The 20,231-nt window shown below is 37.3% G+C and overlaps 1 protein-coding gene across 5 annotated transcripts in view; it reads right to left on the bottom strand.

Annotated features, from left to right (window-relative positions):
• Positions 1 to 2,154: 2,154 nt before the first annotated feature.
• LOC126974072 (amyloid-beta-like protein) overlaps positions 2,155 to 20,231 on the bottom strand; it is a 169,406-nt gene continuing 151,329 nt past the window's right edge. The window contains exons 4-17 of one of the 5 annotated variants that reach the window (XM_050821472.1): positions 18,982 to 19,200; positions 16,949 to 17,140; positions 16,000 to 16,154; positions 14,618 to 14,725; positions 13,966 to 14,091; positions 13,340 to 13,477; positions 12,687 to 12,833; positions 12,509 to 12,604; positions 11,610 to 11,792; positions 10,560 to 10,757; positions 9,679 to 9,771; positions 8,871 to 8,972; positions 5,947 to 6,105; positions 2,155 to 4,349 (exon numbers count right to left, since the gene is read on the bottom strand). In XM_050821472.1, the coding sequence (XP_050677429.1) occupies positions 4,239 to 4,349; positions 5,947 to 6,105; positions 8,871 to 8,972; positions 9,679 to 9,771; positions 10,560 to 10,757; positions 11,610 to 11,792; positions 12,509 to 12,604; positions 12,687 to 12,833; positions 13,340 to 13,477; positions 13,966 to 14,091; positions 14,618 to 14,725; positions 16,000 to 16,154; positions 16,949 to 17,140; positions 18,982 to 19,200 (2,027 nt within the window). In that variant the 3' untranslated portion in view covers positions 2,155 to 4,238. Of the gene's footprint in view, positions 4,350 to 5,946; positions 6,106 to 8,870; positions 8,973 to 9,678; positions 9,772 to 10,559; positions 10,758 to 11,609; positions 11,793 to 12,508; positions 12,605 to 12,686; positions 12,834 to 13,339; positions 13,478 to 13,965; positions 14,092 to 14,617; positions 14,726 to 15,999; positions 16,155 to 16,948; positions 17,141 to 18,981; positions 19,219 to 20,231 lie in introns of all 5 variants that reach the window. The other 4 variants (XM_050821470.1, XM_050821473.1, XM_050821471.1 and 1 more) reach the window with 4 other exon arrangements.

The following is a 20,231-nucleotide window of genomic DNA, read 5'->3' on the forward strand; positions in this document are numbered from 1 at the left end:
GATGTGCTCGAGGAGCCGGTCAGTCTCTGCGTTAACGCTATGGGACCTATACAGGCATGCGTTGATTCGCGGATGGTCGTCGCAGTCTACACGCCGCCAGATGATGGATAGGTCCTGTCCTTCAAGGAAACTCAGGCGTCGAGAACAGACATCCTCCCTGACGTAAGCGCACACGCCAGCTCTCAGTATAAAGGAGTGTTCCAAGTTATACCCCGGGTATGAAAGGTAAGATGTATTAGCTGGAGAGGATATTTGTGTCGCGGTTTAATGGAGCAGGGCCAGCTTCGCCGTCTCCAGGTGGAAGTGAACGGTATTTAAATTTGAGCGAAGCCCCCTGATGTTGCAAAAGTCAACAGCAAATGTGGAGGAAGGTGGTTTGAGCCTCCTCCATTGTTTGCCCTGAGTCAGCACAGTTTTGCTCCCTCCAGAATACACTGAACAGCCTGGGCATCCACTATCACGTACATGTCCAATTGTAGACGCCCAGGGACGTATTCTCCAGTACTACATAGCCTGGTACCGTCCTGGAGTAGTATATTTTTTGTCCGTGCTGCCATTTTAATTTGGGGGGAGTGTAGGCCTCCGGATACCCCACTCACTGGGCGAAACACAGTGGCAAAACCGATGCAGGTTTCAAGTGGGATATAGGATATACTTACGTTGAGTTATGTTTTTTTATGACGGTCGAGACGAGCAGGACGTTCAGCGGATGGTAATTGATACGCCCTGCCCATTACAATACAGTGCCGCTCAGGATTCTTGAAACCGAAAACCCAAAAATTCTGAGCGGCACTACTCTTGCTCTTGTCACCTTGAGACATAACATGTTAAGACTCATTTGCCCAGTACTGCTAGCTACTACGTCCTACAGACCAAAACACAATAATGCTTACACATTAGTGCTTCACGACACTTAGATAGGCCGTTGTGATACCCATAGTCTAGCCGGCATCCTGTGCAAAGGAGCCTGGGAGGCTCCTAGTGATATAGGTATACGTGCTCACTGTAAGAAACAGGTTCGGTTTGGTATGGATCGTAATTTTGAAATTTGCTCGTATTAACATTGTCTAAATTTCTTAAGTTTGTTTTCCTTGAGTTCGTTGTATCTTATGTTGCAAAACTTAACCATCTCGTAAAGGCCTAGGAGAACCAAGCGCTTGTGCTAGAAGACCATATCTGTGACATATTCCAATATTATGAACTTACTACAGACAGAACTTTTTAAGGTTCCTTTTTTGATGTTAATGCGAAATTCCTAGCCCAAGTACCACAATATAATCACATAGAAAAGACAACAGGATCTTAATGATTAATTATCAGCGATTCAGTCACAAATTTATCGCATTCCAGATGTCAATAAATCTGCATCTATGCCTATACGCCTCTAGGATATCCACTCTGCTAGAGTCGTAGAATCCCATCCCGATCGTACCCTCTCGGTTCCCCCGTCGTAACACCTATATATAACACCTCTGTCCACGCTTAATCTGAACTTTTTCGACAGGCGTAACCACACCAACTTCAAAGTAATTCACCTTCATTGAAATGGCGCAGCCGGCTTTGTTATTCCTGGCTGACAAACAGGTCTTGACCGAAAGATACAGCATATTCAACATCCTCGGGTAAAAGATACAACCAGCATAATTTTATGACAATATTTTATTGCGCCATTAAGGTAATTATTGCCAGGATCTCCACATCTGTCTTCTCTATGGCTGAGCGTGGATCTTGAGGACTAACGCTGAGATCTATAAAGCTTACCTACTTAGACTTTGCTCAGACTATACTTACGTTAAAGTTAGCTGATGTGATAAGACTTTTGCATTGGACTGTCTGAGATTAATCTGAGAATAGTTTATGAGCTCAGACTATTGTCAAATGACTATAAAAACGAAATCAAAGATTATGCTATGCTTACACTCAGCTAAGTCTTACGTAAGTAAAGTCTGAGCAATGCCGAGGAGTCTTAGAGATAGTTAGGTATATACCTGGTGATACTGCTATGTCCTGCTGGCATTATATTTTTGATAAGATGGTGGTAATTATTTTTGTCAAGTATCTTTCAAGTACGATTGTTTTATAGGTAAGTATCTCAAATTGGTTTCCACAAAATGTTATTATATTACTTATTCTATGGATAAATGAAAACACCAATTTCCATGTTTCTATTTATTGATTTAATTTGAACTTCGAACTCACAATTAAATGCACAGAAAACACAAAAATATCCAAACCATTTTTATTAATCTCTTAAATTACGTGAAACGTGGATGACGATTTACATGAAATAAGAGAACTACAAACATCAATTACTATTGGCGATACATCGAATTACATAGTATTAAACATCGAATGGACACAATAATTTTAAATACCGACAAAAGAGAGGTGATTTTGAGCAAAGTTAGAAAAATAAGTCGGTTTGTCATTAGTAAAAATACAACTGCTCCTCAATGCAAGAGTAAATATACGATATACAATGAGTATTTTACGTAATGAATTTAAAAATGCTACGGGCGAGCATTCTATCATTATATTATGTAGATAGCGCCATCTGTTGACTGCGTACTGACGCTGCAACGCTTTATAATGATAAGGATAAAAATGCAATGACGTAATTGATATGACTTTATATATGTAGTAACGTCAATACGCCCGTAACTAAGTGAATAAGTGTATATAAATTAGCTTATGTAACAAATAAGCTTAAATGTATAATACTGAGGCAGAATTACATCTTAACTACCGCGTAACATTAAGTGTTTTAAGTGGGAAAGACGCGAGCGCAAGCTCTTACATTTAAACGGACGAATGCGATATATAATTATTATATTATTTGCTTTATATCCTATGTATGACGCTAAAACATCTATATAATGTATTACTTTTTTACATCTACTTATACATAATCGTACATACACCGACTAAGCTTTACTGCTCCAATAAAGCCGAGTGCCCAATGTGTGGATAAAAAGTATGAACACAACTACGCACGAAGTGAATTACGATGGTACCAATGACTAGATTTATTTCACAAGTTCGGCTCTACCGTGATAGTACGTTCATTAAGTTCACTGTCGATAAACTGGAGATTTTGAGTTTGTAATTGACAGCTGTCAAAAATGACACATTCGCCGTCATCTTATGTATGAACAGTACGATAATGACTGAGTTGTAATTTCTTAGAGTCCTAGCTTAGTTGGAATTATCAGGAACACTTTGAGCACTCCGCGTTCTAACCGGCAACTAAGAGTATTGTCCCGCGGGCAAACGATAGTCACAAATGGCGAAACAGTTTACCGAGAAGATACTGTTGAATAGAAATAGTCCAAGAGGCAACGGCAAAGTTAGTGACTAGAAGAAGACTAGAAGACCTGTGTCGAGCGTTCACCCGCGCTTCTTTGCCGCCCGTTCCATCTAAGTACACAATAATTATTAAAATATATTTTTGCATTTTATTACATAAAATTCACGTTATGTTCTACCTACGTTAGAAAAAGAAAGCGGGCTTTAATAATAAGAATCAAATTTGTACGCGAACGTGCTCGCATACAATGGACGTTATTTCGACGCGCTCAAATTATAACATTAATTAGGAAGGTGCATAAAATGACTTAGATAAGTAATTTTAACATTGAGATCTTTTATTTTACTTAAGAATAAATAAAATGTGCGAATGTATAATTCAATTAATGTTACAACAAGAGCGGTTGTCTCAAAACTTAATTTTAAAACTTGCCTACAATGTGATACTTAAAAATCTAAAACACTAGACAAAAACTTAACCCTAACCTTAAAAGATTCAATAAATAATGAGTAATTTGGTGCAAACGTAATATAAAACAATAATATCAATTTGTAAAACAGTTTAGACTTTGACTGAACGCGAAATATCGCAAAATTATATCACCTAATCACAAAAGCTTTATAAATATTATGTAAGGAAAATATAACCACCGCGCTTTTTGAAAGAAGAGTTTACGTTGTTCACACATTCATTCCATAAATAATTAATTATCATGTAGGACATAGATTAGGGAAAGGGTTAAAATTAAACCCAGACAAGTAAGGACTCAAGCACACACTTCACGCATAATTTTAGCATACGCTAAATTCATAAGTTATGAAAAGAACACTAGATGGCGCTGATTTAAAACGCCGAACTAAAAGGGGCAAATAATAGGAGGGTTATAAGAAGTAATAGACAAGCCCGGTGGTTGTAGCGAAATGAAATTAGTTTATTCTTTAACTTCAAAGTATTTGTAGGTGGGATTTTCGTAGCCGTTGATTTGCATGTTCGCTACGTGTCGCTCCTCTGGAGTAGGGACTACAGCGCCAGTTTGCTCCACCTGGAATAATAATATATAAATAAAATCATTCGTTTTATTCGCTGATTCTGTTTATACACAATAAAATAACAACAATATGATATATACATCAGGGGGTTCACGAAATTCTTTTCACGAGATTTTCTTACACTTCATTATATATATATACTGTCTTATTAAACGCAATGAAAAGTTACTCTAACTTTAAAATTACTTCTCCCTGTCACGTAATTCTGTAGTGACAAAGGTAAGATAAAGAAAAAACAGTTTTAAATTTGGAATAACTTTACTTCGCGTTTATTAATATCACAGATAATGTAGATACATATAGTAAGTATAGACAATACATAGATAACCGGAAGCTCCGCTTGTTTGTTGTTTTTGTTTGTTTGGTGTCTTAGACCAGTGCAGAAGCCTCTGAAAATGATAAAAAGTAATAAAAAATAGTAGGATGAAACTTATTGGAAAAGGAAGAGAATATAACAAGAATGAAAGGAAAAATAAATTACGGGTGATTTGAGGTCGGAAAGTGAAAAATGGGGGGTGTTTTAGGGTAAAAGACGCTTTGTCTCGATTTCCGGTAAAACTACAAGTCCTATGGCAAAAAGTTAAATGGCAAAGTTGTAGGTAATAAACGGATCTACAATTTTTGTTTTCACAATTTTTTCACATAACCAAAGTTTATGTAAAAAATTCAAAAAACCAAGTTCTTGGTTTTTTATTTTTACTTTTGCAAAAAAAAAAAAAATTTTTTTCACGAAATATTGTAAAAAGTTACCTTTTTATGTCCCAAATACACCCTAATTTATTTGAATTGAAATATTTATTTTTTCACCTTATTTTGACTCAAATATCGGAATAGAACCCTTATTTTCAATCGAAAATTCACCCGTCAAAATATCAGCTTTTTTCAAAAAGTTTGTGTGCTTTCTATTCGTTGAAATCTTTACTTTCCAATGGTGTAAAAAAAAATACAATTGTAAATGTTCGGCAAATTATGCCCATCAAAAGGAATTGTCATAGAGAATTGATACCTGTTATTTCGGAGCAGCAAAAATTAGGATTAGAATTAATTACATCATTTTTGTTATATTCTCGTCCTTTTCCAATGGGTTTCATTTTACTATTATTATTTTTTGGTTTAAAATATTATCGACGCTGGTCTATCTGTTCACCGAAGTGATAACTCTATGATGATAAATCTCGAAGTGGTAACCATGATGAAAAATTTAGCGATATTTGCTTCCAATGTCGCTAAAAATTTTATACATAGCTTTACAATCTCTAATTTCATTCTATTTATATCTTCATCATATTATGCTTAAATATTAAAAAACCTTAACTAAGTAAAAACTTAACATTGTTTTTTTTAATGAATACATGTTGTGTGTTATACAGACAATACCGAATACAAAAAGTACTTTATTGAATTTCTTTCCGTTTATCTGTATGTATGTCCGGGAAAACACTACGAAAAAAATCATCTAGTCAAGAGGTCGGTATAATATATTATAGACTACAAATAATCACGCTATTAGATCTAACATATATTTGATCCCAGAAGTGAGAGATATGACTTAAAAATAACAATCCAATCAAATAGTTTTGGTTTTCTTACCTGCACGAAGCCCTGAGCTGAAGGTGCTCGGTCACGGCGACGTGCCACGGCCAGGGCGACGGCTGCAGCAGCGGCCAGGGCAGCTCCGCCCACACACAGCGCTGGGTAGAGGGCGCCTGAGCCTCCAGGAGCTGGGTTCGAGCCTCGGACGGTGTATCCCTAAATCATACAGTTTTGCTTTATGTATGAGAAACAACACGTTTGGTTGCTCGAGAGGAGTTGAAACGCTCGAAAGGAAGACCGCAGATGCGTTGGTACGACGATATCAAAAGACTGGCGGGAACAAAGTGTTTGGAAACTGCTCAAGACTGGGAAAGTCGGCATAAGCTGAAGGAGGCTTAGAGGCTGAGAACGGCTAAAGAAGAAGAAGAAGAAGATGAGAATGGCATGTATTTAAATGATCAGTTTCACATCTGCTTCACTTCCAATTATATGACACAAAATATCAAAGTACAACAAGTCAATATTTCCTTTTTAACCGACTTTAAAAAAGGAGGAGGTTCTCAATTAGTCGGTATGTTTTTTTATGATTGTTACCTCAGATATTTCGACTGGGTGAACCGATATTGATATTTTTTTTATTTTTTTAAAGCTGGTACTGCCCGTGTGGTCATGTCAGCCAAGGTAGGTTTGTAACTATATATACATAGTTGTAGGTGACATGTGCTTGTGTCGCACGCGCAACGTGACAAGGCATGTGCGAGGGTGGGGCCGCGGCGGCAGGACATCGATTCCAAAAATAACAATAAGTGTAACTAGAATTATATTTATTGTTTTGGAATAGTTTTTTTTGATGTCGGTTGTTTTTTGTTAAATTTTTAAAACGCAGAGGTCAATAATATTGCCATAGCATATATTATATAAACAGCTGCCATATAGAATGCGGCTTAAAACGTTCAAAGTAAACTCACTGATAGATAGACGGAAAATACTTGATATGGTATTTTTATTCAAGCTCCTTAACGATATTACAAATAACACGGATCTTTTGAGTCAAATATCCAACAAGGTTCCCTCCCGTGCTCTGCGTTATCCTACTTCACTTTTTACTCACACAACCCAAAGGAACAATCTCGGTCATCAATCCCTAATACCCCGGTTAAGTAGAGTATACAATGTATTTATTGTTAGAGATAAGTCCATTGAACTGTTCAGCGACTATATAACAAAACTTAAAAATAAATAAATTAAAACACTCGATTCTACAGCGGTAGATGTCACATAGATATTAAGATTTATTATTCTTGTATTTTTATATCATATCCGGTGACCTCAGTAGTCAGAGTGGCCTATTCACACCATTTTCAACATGCGTCACATTTTTTTTATATAATTTAGTAATTGTAATAAAATCTCCTAGATAACGAAAGAGATGCGCACTATGGACAATATTTCTATTGCACTCTCTCAATTTGAGAACACTATTCTGCGGACACTTGACACTAGACAGCGGGAATTGATAATATTAACTACAAGTTTAAGCAGTCAAATTGTCAAATTGTAAGTAGAGGTATTTGGTGAGTGCTGCATGATACGTAAATTAGGATTATTTTATTGTTGTTTGCTGAGTTCTCGTAACAGGTTTCATCATGCTCGCTTAAATGTCACTGCTTGTGGCGGCGACATGGGACGGGTCGTCCCCTTCCCTAAAATATGGTTGAGGGAGGCGATGGCTGGCTCATGCGTCATGCTCGTGAACGGGCGCTGCTTGTGGTGGCAGGATGATCCTGTTGCCGGAGACTCGGTTTCAGATTCTTAAAAGTTATTGTGTATATATATATATATATATATACACACATATATATGTGTATGGATATATACATGTTTATTTATTTATAATCGCTTATAAAATGCTCACAGAATACCTTTATTGATTTATGGTGTATGTGGATGATGCAGCTACTGTACTCAATAACTTTTGTATTAATTTACATTTATTTTTTTGACTTACTCGTGTAAGACACTGACTATTTGACGTTTGAGTGTGTTTGTTGCATCATTTTACATATTATATTGTAATTGAAATGATCTGTAAATCTTGATATAAAAGAGTGGCAATGAGTTTCTTGCTACTTCTTCTCATTAGCTCAACCCTTTACGAAGTAGCGGTAGATTCAATAAGAAAAATATTTTATTTTTTTTGACATTCATAAGTGTCATTTCCGTGACCTATATGAATAAACTGATTTTGATTTGATTTGATTTGATATACGGCGATATTGGCGATATATTAACCTCTGAAGTAAGGCGACAGAGTACTTCACTTCAGGCAAGCGTGTACAACAATCTTAGTTACAATTTCGTCCCCACATAGTGTAGTTCGAGATGACTATGCTCGAAATTTCCTTCGAGATCGAATCAGAAGTGAGGAGATCCGTGAGAGAACCAAAGTTACGTGGAAGGTACCAAAGTTAAGTGGAAGTACCAAAGTTAAGTGGAAGTTAGCAGGGCACATAGTTCGACGGACACATGCCCGTATGGGGACCACGTACCGGAAGACGCAGTGTTGGAATCCACAAGATGGACAAGATGGAACGATCTGGTTAAAATCGCGGGAATACGTTGGATGAGGGCAGTGCAGGACCGACCGCCGTGGAGATCTTTGGGGGAGGCATATGGCCAGCAGTGGACTTCTTCCGGCTTATATGATGATGATGATGATGGAAGGATAGATTTGTCTACGTCTAGTAAGTTAAGCTAAGGATAGATAGGTTATTGAAAACGGCCGTGCGTCACCTCCAGTAGCTGCCGGTTCCAATATTCCGAGATAGATATTACTAAGAGACCTTCTAGCTTAGAGCTTTTTATATATTCTTACCTCATAGACTTGCAATGCATTTCTTAAATCTTCTGGTATTATAGATGTTCATCTACGGTAGTAGTTAAATCTTTCCCGTTTCCCTTATATACTAAAGATATCTCACCGGCTGCGTATGTTGCAGTTCATGCTTGAGCGCATGAGCTGGTGGTGGTGGGACACGCTCCTCAGCTTGCTCCAGAGCTGCTCGTAGGCCTTCGCCCTCAGTCTAAAATATAACAGTAATAATGTACTATTGTGCTAATGCAATTCACCAAAATAAAATAAAGTTTATACATAAAATTAAATATTCTTGAACTTATACATTTTGATACATATTTGCTTGGTTGCATCTACATGCGCCGATAACTGTACAGCTTTATCACATATACGTTAGGGTTTGACTGTCAATTATGGATGCAAGGCCAACGTGTGGCCTCCTTAACGTCGTGCTGTCTCTCTCTCTAGTCGTTCCCTCATTACTGAGGATCGTGGTCATCAACAAATGATCCACACTTAGAGTGAACTATTTGTTTCCATTGGCTTCTATCCATCGCGGCCCTGACGTAGCTAAGCCTCGAAGACCTGGAGTCTTTCATTTGATCGGTCCATCTGGTAGGAGATCGGGCTCGGGCTCGCTTTCCAGTTGTGTTCCCAAATAGGACCAATTTCTCCAGGCTCTCTTTACCCCTTCGCATTATGTGGCCAAAATACGAAAGAATTCGTTGGTGGCATATCGTGGACAGACGGGTTTTTATCTTGAGCTGTGAGAGGATCGACACATTTGTTCGCTTGGCCGTCCAAGGTCAGGTCGTGCTGTAGTAAGTTGTTATATAAGATGGGTGTGCGCGCTTCTTTTTGAAGGTGAAGCTTGGGGCGAGCTCTCTAAAGGAGTAGTGTCGAATAGCGGTAATTTATTGGTAATTAGGACTTACTTCGCCTGTGGATCGCCGGCTGGATGTCTCGCTGATCTCTCCAGTTTCTGTCTCACTTTCTGGAGCTTCAGTCATCGTGCTGGTAATGATTTCCTAAAAAATTATTTAGATATACAAAAAATTGTTTATTACATATGGCAACTATAATAATTTTACACAAGGTGGTAAAAACCACAACTATTTGCAGATGTTGATGAGGTTCAACTGTTGTGCTGCATTATCTATGGTGGGAAGACCTTCCGCAAAGAAACTAGATGGTCTTCACACTAGCAGTATAACTGGGTCTGCTTACAGCTGCTCACACAATCTTGGTATGCGAGAGCCTGGATGAACATTAAGTGAATAGACTGGGCTACCGCATCTGAGAAGTATTTGAGAACTCCAGTAGACTCGCTTTTGGTTAGAGTTGGATTGGCTGACGTAATATAGGCAATACTTCATACAATGGACTTTATTTGTTATATATGAGAGGGGCAAACGCCCAAGTACCTTACAAGAACACGTGATGAAATGTGATGAAGCAGTCGCCCATGGAAATCCCAAGACCCGGACATCAAGAGATGCGTTGCTGGCTTTCAAATGGGGAAAACTGAATGTGGAATACTGAATGTGGAAATTGATAACACATAGTGGTTGTACGAGGTAAGAAATTCCTCGCAAAATGCCAGACGTCAAAATGATTCGGGTGGAATTTCGCAGTTTGACGAAATGTCCGGTAGTGTTATTCAGCTACCATGGATATATGGAGCATATCAGGATAAGTCTACATTTCGGATTCGTGATGATGTTCAGATTGATACCGATAATCTGAACATCATCACGAATCCGAAATGTAGACTTAACCTGCCATACGTTGCGTTTAAAACTACCCTCCAACTTACGGTAGTGGTAGTTTCCTGAGTGAAAGCAGCGCGGGTAGTCTGGTCGTGCTGGGAGACAGCGGCGGTGGGGGACGAAGAGGGGGAGGGCGGCGCAGGCGACGGAGTGCTCGGGGCCGCAGTCGTGTCCTCGCTGTCGTTCACTTCGCTCGCCTCGTCATCCACCTCCTCACTTTCCTTGCCGCTCGTCGTCTGCATCTTCTGAACAATAATAGATTTTTGATTGTAATTATTATCAATAACAGCCGCAGACAGCAAGGGTCGCAAATATGTCGGATTCAATGAGCCTTCAGCTACTTCGGATCTGATCGGGCAGCCATTTCGGTAAACGGATCAGCCTAGCTATCCAACGTGGAAATGCTGCCAGTATTATTGGTACACTTCCCCATAATGATAGTTTTAATTTAATAGTATTGTAAATATAGTTATAAGATTTGTTTTGTTTGAAGAAATTAACTATTATAATAGATTTTTATGAAATTAATTAAAAAGTATTGTGCACCAAAGAAAAAACATTTTGGATTAGTGGATTGGGTATAAGATTATAACTTTAATTATTTATCAATGTAATATTAATTATTTTGGTAAATTATTTTGACATTATTTGTTTTTCTTGAAAAAGCAGGACTTATTTGTGTTCTGTTGATTTTATTACGTGTATTTCCTACCTAGATTCAATGGACAAGAAGACCCAAGCAGGAGACGTATGTATGGACATACATGTACCTGGTATGGTATGACTGGCATGGAAATCTATAATTCAAATTCAAATATTTTTATTTAAAATAGTATATCATATCATATATAAAGTCAAAAACAACCACACCCTTTTGAAAATTAATACTTCAGATCTGAGAAGAACAGGCGCAAGAAACTCAGCGGGCGTACAATAAAACATATGATTTAATAGGCTGAGGGTGGTCGCTCCATTCCCAATCTGTGGTATCATGAAGAAAGTCGTTTATGGTATAGTCATCTTTACCACACAAATGTCTCTTAACAGTTCTTCATATCGTGAATGATTATGTAAATGATTGTGTTCGTAGTTCGTACCATGGCGCGTTCGTCCTCAATCTCCAGTCGTTGCCTGATCCGCTGGTCCCTCTTAACGTCCAGCTGTTCCCGAGCAGCCTGTTCTCTCTGCACTTCGGCTTCAATACGGTCTAACAGCAGCTCTTCAGCCTCCGGAGTCATGGACATCAGCGATACGGCCATATCATCCTTGGATTGCATCGACTGGAATGTGTAAAAGCTCTGAGTTACTTTATTTTGTTTTAGACTATTCACATTGCTATTAATGAATTATCTACAAAAATTTATTACTATGTTAAGTAGCTTTCAAAAAAATTAGTTCGTTTTAATCTGCAATCTCCCAAATTTCAATTGTTATAGTATGTACCTATTCTTCTGTAAGTTTTTCATGTTATATTCGTGTTAATAAGTTAGTCATGTCATGCGGTCTGTAATAAAATTATGCAAGTTCGTGGTTCTTAGTTCTACCATTAATATTTGTGTGTATTTTTGTTTTTTTTTTTTATGAAAATAAGGGCCGAGACGAGCAGGACGTTCAGCTGATGGTAATTGATACGCCCTACATATTACAATGTAGTGCCGCTCAGGATTCTTGAAAAAACCCAAAAACTCTGAACGGCACTACAATTGCGCTCGTCACCTTGAGACATAAGATGTTAAGTCTCATTTGCCCAGTAATTTCACTAGCTACCTTCCTTTGGCGTCCTTCAACATAGCAATGCTTATGCATTACTCCTTCACGGCAGAAATAGGCGCCGTTGTGGTACCCATAATCTAGCCGGGAAAAGGAGCAAAGGAGCCTTCCACTGATGAATGATTGTTAATAAACCTTATAATTTAAATAAATAAAAGCTCTTTAAATTGTGTAAATATATTTGTGACTGGATTGGTCAGGTTTGTGATAGGATAGAATATTGAACCTGGACATAGTCTTCAATAGCAGTTCCAATGCTGGCGTAGAGATGTGGCCGACGACGAAGAGAGGACAGGGCGCGTTGAAGGGCTCGGTCAGCGTCCTGTTGAAAACAATGTTTATAAATTTTGGTTACAAATTACATTTAACTGTGACCTATTATAATATTGAATGATCTTCATCACCTGCAGTCTGTCTGCAGCACTGGCTCGTTCCGCAGCTGCCGCCTCTCTTCCTGCCGCAGCAGCCCTACGCCAGGCAGCTAGGGCTCCACTACGCTCGGCGGCCAAGGCTCGTACCAAACGTTGCAGGCATTTCTGGACACGGTGGGCCTATGGACCAGATAATTCAGTATCACTTGAACTCCCTCCCAGAATATGTAAAATTGCGGACGTATTCCGTATTCCCATTACAAACTTGATTGCTTTTTAACAGTAAGGGACGAATCAAGCAGGACGTTCAGCTGATGGTAATTGATACCATACCATTAAAAATTACCGCTTAGGATTGAAAAACCAAAAAATTCTGAACGACACTACAATTGCGCTCGTCAATTTAAGACATAAGATGTTAAGTCTCATTTGCTCAGTAATTTCACTAGCTACGACGCCCTTCAGACCGAAACATAATAATGCTTACACATTACTGCTTCACGGCTAGTAAAGGACGCTTTGTGGTACCCATAATCTAGCCGGCACCTTGCGAAAAGAAGCCCCCACTGGTAAATGCTCTTAGTCGCCTCTTACGACACCCTTGGGCCTGGGACTTCCCTATTCTTTTTACACACAGGGCAACAGTTAAAGTCTATCGTTTGGTTCTGTTATAATGTAATACTCACATTGGGTGGTGTATCCCTAAGAGAGCGCGTGTAGCAAGAAAGAGCAGTTCGTCTTCTCTGCGCCAGATGGGCAAGCACACGTTGTTGATGCAGTGCTGCCAGTCTACGACGCTCTGCCACACCTTCCTCTTCCAGAGACTATAGACAAAAAATCTCGTGTCAAGTCGTATTCCTATATAATCCCCCAGCGGCTTTGATACCTTGACTTCATTTTACTTATATTAATTATTAGTACAATTTCTTCCAAAAGAATGTTATCATGGCGAAAAGACGTCGTTTGAGCCGGGAAGAAACGATCGTTGCCGTGGAACTGTTGAGAGCTGAGATCTAGCCACTACGCAAAGTCGACTTTGGACACCTTATCACTGGCCGAGGCTTGACTAGATCGATACATACAAATTACTGCTCAACGAAATCGTAAAACAACTCCTATGATTTTAATAATATATTTTAGTTATTATATTATATTTTTTAAGGTTTTTAGTTTTAGGTTCATTGTTTTACTATATATTTTTTATTTCTGTATAAATAAATGCATTTGAATATAATAATAAGATAACTAAATCTTTTTTTGAATGATGAATGAATGAATTTAATTTTTGTTTGAATAAATTAAGTGTATATACCTGAATATTAGCTTGGAATTTAGCAGTCATACGTTGACGTAAAGTCTGTGCAGCTGTAGGGTCTGTGGCGATCATCTGTTGATAACGATCTTCAAGTTCGGACCATTCGCGCATCACCTTTGTGATCTGCAGGATACAAATTATTATTTAAAGTGAAAACTTCGTAAAGTGCGCTTTTGGTGGGAAAAACAAAAAAAAATAGTTTAATATCGTATTATTAAAGATGATTCGAGTATTGATGATGAGTTATATATATTCACAACGTTAATGTTCAAGTTTTCACTTCAGCCGGCAATCCCGCAGTGCAACCGGAATAAAAGTACTAGCATTTATGAGGTTAAATACAATATTCATTTAATGCGCTATCGCACATTATTTTACATTAAAAAGTTTATCTCTCAGAAAAATCAACTTTCATAACTTCAACGACTGCTTTACAAGTTTTCGATTAGATCACGTGTCCTGACGCGAGTTTTAACATTTTATAGACATCCCAAGAAAAGTGCTCAAAGCTGCTAAGGAAGGTTTCACTTCAAAAAACTAAAACGAAGTAGTAACGCTTATTAGACAGGGCTGGTTGTGCTATGAAGATTACCAACTAGAGCTGAACTATCGAGTTGTTTTAGTTAAAGATAAATTATATAATAAATACCTTTTCCCGGTGTGTTTCCTCCAAGCGTTGCTGGGCATCCTTGTAGTTCTGATGTTCGGTGCGAGGGTCAAAGTGAGAGAAATAAGGATCAGAAGTTGCAGTTGATACCTGGAAGTTCGTATTTATTTGGCCAAATTTGTGCAAGATCAGTCTAAGGGATCTGTCAGACAGAAAGCGGTTACGCGTTTTAGCTACATTAGCGTCAGCATAATTTTTTATTATCAATTAACGAGTATGGAGCTTCATTACTTTTGTTTCTCTTGCAGATTTTACGCATCTATTTTGTACAAAAGTTATGTAAAGCATTGTCATTTGCATACTTTGTAGAAGGCCTGGTGGTTTGTTATAAAAAATATTTCCAGATTAAGTATGTACCGAATTACATGATTTTATTTAATTATTTTGTAAACTCAATCATTAACCTTCTTAAAGAGAGATAATTTAAATGAATTAAAATCATTCTTACATCATTAATAATAATTCGAGCAGTGGGGCGATTTTACATACTTACACTCGTCTTATAAACAACATGGGATCGAATTTGTCAGCGCAGTGCGCGTGGCCACTGTGTGTCTGAGAGATCCCTTATCTTACTATAGAAAATGCTCAAAAACTAGCAAATAAGAGGTTATAAAAGCTCAAAATATACTTAGTTATCAAAATATAATTAGATTAAATTCTGAAATTGAGACACGATCTATCTATGTGAGAGCCACAATCAATCCACAAGCAATTACGCGTGGAAACACATACACTTGCTATTATGAGTGTTCCGTGCCTCAAAAAAATCATTTAGCAGCACTTGGTATCCATCTGTCAGGACTTTTTTTTCTCAGAAGTTAGTGCAGGTATTAAATTGAAATCGTCTGTCAAATAACAACGTCTGCGGTCTTTACAATTGATACAAATTATATGAGAGGGGGCAAACGGGCAAGAGGCTCACGGGGGGAAGGTTTTGAGGAAACCGCCCATGGACATCCGCAACAACAGGCGACAAGAGATGCATTGCCGGCCTTTTAAAGGTGGGTATGCACTTTTCTTGAAGGTCCCTAAGTCGTATCGGTTCGAAAATCAGCAGCCGGTAACTGATTCCAGAAAGTGTGGAATGTCCGACATCTATGTGATGCGGGTGGTATTTAGCATTTTGCCCTTATGTCCGGTGTTTTTTTTAAATAACAATTTTTATTTGGAACAATTTGGTGGTGAAATTTGGCCGCTGGAATGAATCCGAGTTGTCTTTTTTATTCAAGAACTAAGTAATTCAACATCCTCAAATCTTTCTATACATTTTCTTTTTTAAGTCGTCTGCCTAGACCTGACGTTACTAAGATGGCGGCCTATCCCTCACTCAACTTGCGGGGTTAATATAAAATTCAACTCACAGTAGTAGTAGTTGAAGTGGTAGTAGTAGAAGGAGTGGTTGACGGTGCGGAGGAAGATTCAGGTCGCGGCCAAGCGGAGTCGTCAGCGTCAGTGTAATCATCATCTTCGGCGTCATCATCGCGAGTTAGGTCCACGTCTTCATCTTCATCCATATCTGGAGCCGCATTGTAATATCATTTTATATTATAAAAACGATTATATCAATTCTACATACATATTATATATTCACAAGAAATGTCACTTCGTTGCTTAATCTTAATAGCTACAACTTGAGAATAAAGGAATGGTATCAACTCTCTGGTATGGTTTTATAAAATACACATTAGTTTTAAGGACAGAAGTACGACATGTAGGTACGAAAAGTAGTTCTAAACTTCTTTTAAGGTCTCTATGTTGAGACATTTTATTATTAATATTAATAATTACTCTCTTTAATTTAAACCATGAGGCAGGTTCAAACAAGATTATAATTTTACTAGCAATTTCTTGTGTATCCATTACAACATAATATTTTTGAGAAAATTGTAAAAAATATGTTGGGAGAGTTTGAAAAAATAAATGACTTTTTCAATCCTGAACAGTCCAATTATTATTATGACGGTCAAATCACATTATAAAATAAGTAATTTTATAGGATTAGTCAAACTGAAAAAGTATGTTTTTATTTGAATAAATAACAATCGTTCCAAATCTCAATTTTTATAAATATCAAATATAATCCACCTTGAAAAAGTTTTCTTCATATTCTTTTGTATTGTAATCCTCTCTATCTATAAACTTAGATTTTTATCGTGTTTCTTGTTATACCATGAAAGTTTTCTTGAAAAAGCTTTTTAGAGGTACGAATGCCATATCGACATATTAATGCCGACAGTTTGCTTGCAAATACATCAACAAACAGATAAACCTCTCTTAATACTATAGATAAAACTTTTGTTAGATCTTTACCATCATCAGTATCATCGTCATCATCATCGTCACTTAAGTTCAAGGTGTCATCATCATCATCACCAAGCGAATCTTCATCATCAAGCAATTCATCATCGCGTTCATCCATTGCCGCCGATGCCGCAAGCATTTCTTCACCTCCAGGGCTTACAGGAACACCGACTTCCATTGGCTTATGGATTTTTACATTCTCTGCAATTAATTGAACAAAATCAATAATGATTTGTATTTTAATGTCCAAAAAGGAATAATAAACAAAAGAAAGTATAGGCCGGGAAATAATTGCTCAATGAATAGAATGTCCAAATTCAGCAACAATTATTACGATCTATTTAAGGTCTAAAATTCATATTACAATAAATAACGAGTACTGGGAAGGATCCGGGGGTCAAAACAATCATAAACACTGTTTAAAATATTTGATACAAATAGCAGAGTCCAAGCAAGAGTTCTAAGCAGAACAATTCCTGGCCACTGGAGGCTTAGCAAACATCTACATATTATAGGCAATGAGAAATCCAAATGTAGTTTCTGTTAAATCCAGCATCTGGGAGGGTAACATACACTATCAAAAAGTCGCCTATCCCAAGGACATTGTCAGCTGCATAGAATAGGTTGGCCTGAGAGAGATGGTGTAGAAATAGAGTGCCTATATGGATGGAAAAAGGATACTTACTACAGATCTACAAAGTTCGCGGAGGCAAATATTTGAAGGGATAAATGGCGTCATACCAAGGGATATGTTGCGCATTAATTACAGGCAATGTTTCAGTATCTTGGTTGCAGAATGGGAGTTTTAGAAAGTGTTCACTATATGTACTTAAAAAAGAATTATTAAAAAAGCTTTTGTCTGATACAAGTAACTATAAAAACGATATGTAGTTATAGTTTTAAAAGTTCTGCAATTTGAAACTAAGACATAAAGCGGGTTTATTAATAAACTTGGAATGAAGTTATACCAAAAATATGCAAAATGTTTACAAATAGATATTTTGCTTATCATTGGTTTATTCGGACATATAGCGTTTCCCGCGTTTATTTGCAAACATTCGTAAAACTTCAGAATTATCATTATATTGACAGTGTTGTCAACGATATAGTCTACATTTTCCATATGCTTGGTTTATTCTCGGGTATAACTTTATACCAAATTTATTTGTGAGGCTGCAAAGGTTGTGTTGCTGTTCTTTCGATCGTCTCGTCATTTTTCTTCGATTTGGTCGAAGCAATTTTCTTCCGAATGCGTGGAGGGAACCTGGAGGTCTACTCGCAAAATCGACAACGATACATTCGGAACGATACGATAATACTCCGAATATATCGCAACTATCGTTTCTCCTTATCGTTTATCGTTATATTAGTAAATCACATATCATTATTTTAATAATATTTATTAAGTATGTATATGGCAAATATATCTACACAACTTGAAACGATAATAGCATCGACAGCCTAGAAGGTGTCGTTGAGATTATCGTAAAAGAGACGTTTGATTATTTGTGAAATTCGAATATTCGTCTCTGACATTTTCAACTAAGACCGATAATATCGAACAATGTTTCGTTCGTTTAATCATCGTTTCGTCATTTATTACGATGTAACTAAGAGTAGGATTCGACCCGACTAATGCCACGATTTATCGAATATCGATTTTAGGAGTAGGCTCCCTGATTTTACGGTCATTATCGCCAAACAGGATGTAAATACTACGTAATAACAGTAACCTGCATAAGTAAAAATTGAAATTTAGTTAATTATGAAACGTGCAGTCATTTGACATAAGTTTGAAATAGTAGTAATTACAGTATGGCGATTGGCTACGAAGTATAATCCGGCTAAGTTTGAAAGCGAACAGTTAAGCATAGTGGATTTCAGCTTTCTCCTTTTTTTTACAAGATCTGTCATCTGTCAATCTGTCAATGACTGGACGTTTCATACAATCGAGTGAATCGCTTTTTTCTTATAAAGTTTCGCTAGGCTGGTTATCGCATTACCACTCAGCTTGTTTTTTCACCATAAAAATATTTTCTTACCTTTAAAATGTTTCGGGCAGCAGACAAATTCGACACCAGAAAACAGGCTGATTCCGCAGGGCAGGAGCATAGCGAAGGTCCTCAGACGAAGTCCCCGCTGGCCACAGGCACGGGCAGCGGTGGCGTTCCATCTGGAGAACTGCCAGCAGCGGCTCTGGTTGTGGATGTGGTCGAACAGACAGCTCTCGGGAACTAGCAGCGCGTCCGATTGGAATGGACCTTCTGCCGCCAAATTGTCTTTGCAGTTAACATTATATTTTATTAACACTACAACACTAACAAAATGAAATAGAAGAACACATGAAACGTGGCAGAACACTTGTTAAAAATTTTACGCTTCTCATCACCAAAGACGAGACCTGAAAAAAGTCTTTAAAATGATTGTCTCATCGTCGGTTTATCTGCCTGTTTGTACACGGTAATCTTAGAAACGGCTAAAACGATGAAAGCTTCACGTGATATTTAATGTTTATTTCACTCCAACGGCTTTACAAACACAAGATCAACTTTGGGAGCACTGGTGGTGAAAATATAGGTGTAGTCTACTACTTTTTATTTTTAAACATATAATATTTTACTATCGACTTTTAGTATTGAGATTTATGTATATATTACTATTAGGAATTATTTATTATGTGTCAAAGTTAAATGGGCACCGCTAAAAATCAGTGCTGTTTCATAGCCACGGCCGTGTCACAGATAATACAGAGTCGGTGACCCATTTCCTGCACTGCACAGGAACTAGAACTATTACGAACGAGGAATATTAAATCAATCACTATTTAAATACATTCCCTTTTTGCTTTGTTTTGTACTTTTATCAATTTATACTAAGTGTATTCTGTGAGTGTTTTATGAAATAAATTTTATTCTTTCTTTCTACGAAAGTTGATTAAATGTTACGCCGAAATCTAAACAGGCAAAAACGAGGATACCCTATATTTATGACGTTTATCGTTTACAGTTTATCCTTTCATCATCTGATTGGACTTATGGAGTTGTTGATTATTTACACTCTTCTTGTAACATTTGCAATTAAACTTGGTTATTTAGTGACCAATTATCACTGAACACATATTTGATTATAATAATGTAAAACAGCAAAAAAAATTTGGTTCCTAAATTATTAATAAAGTTCAATGACTTTGATTTTATGCGTATGTGTTTTGCGTACACATAAAACAGAAAGGAATATTCACAATTCACACTATTATTTATATATCGCTTGGGAAATTTTACTTCGCGACTCA

The sequence above is a fragment of the Leptidea sinapis genome, chromosome 31, assembly GCF_905404315.1.
Source record: "Leptidea sinapis chromosome 31, ilLepSina1.1, whole genome shotgun sequence".
Taxonomy (NCBI): domain Eukaryota; kingdom Metazoa; phylum Arthropoda; class Insecta; order Lepidoptera; family Pieridae; genus Leptidea; species Leptidea sinapis.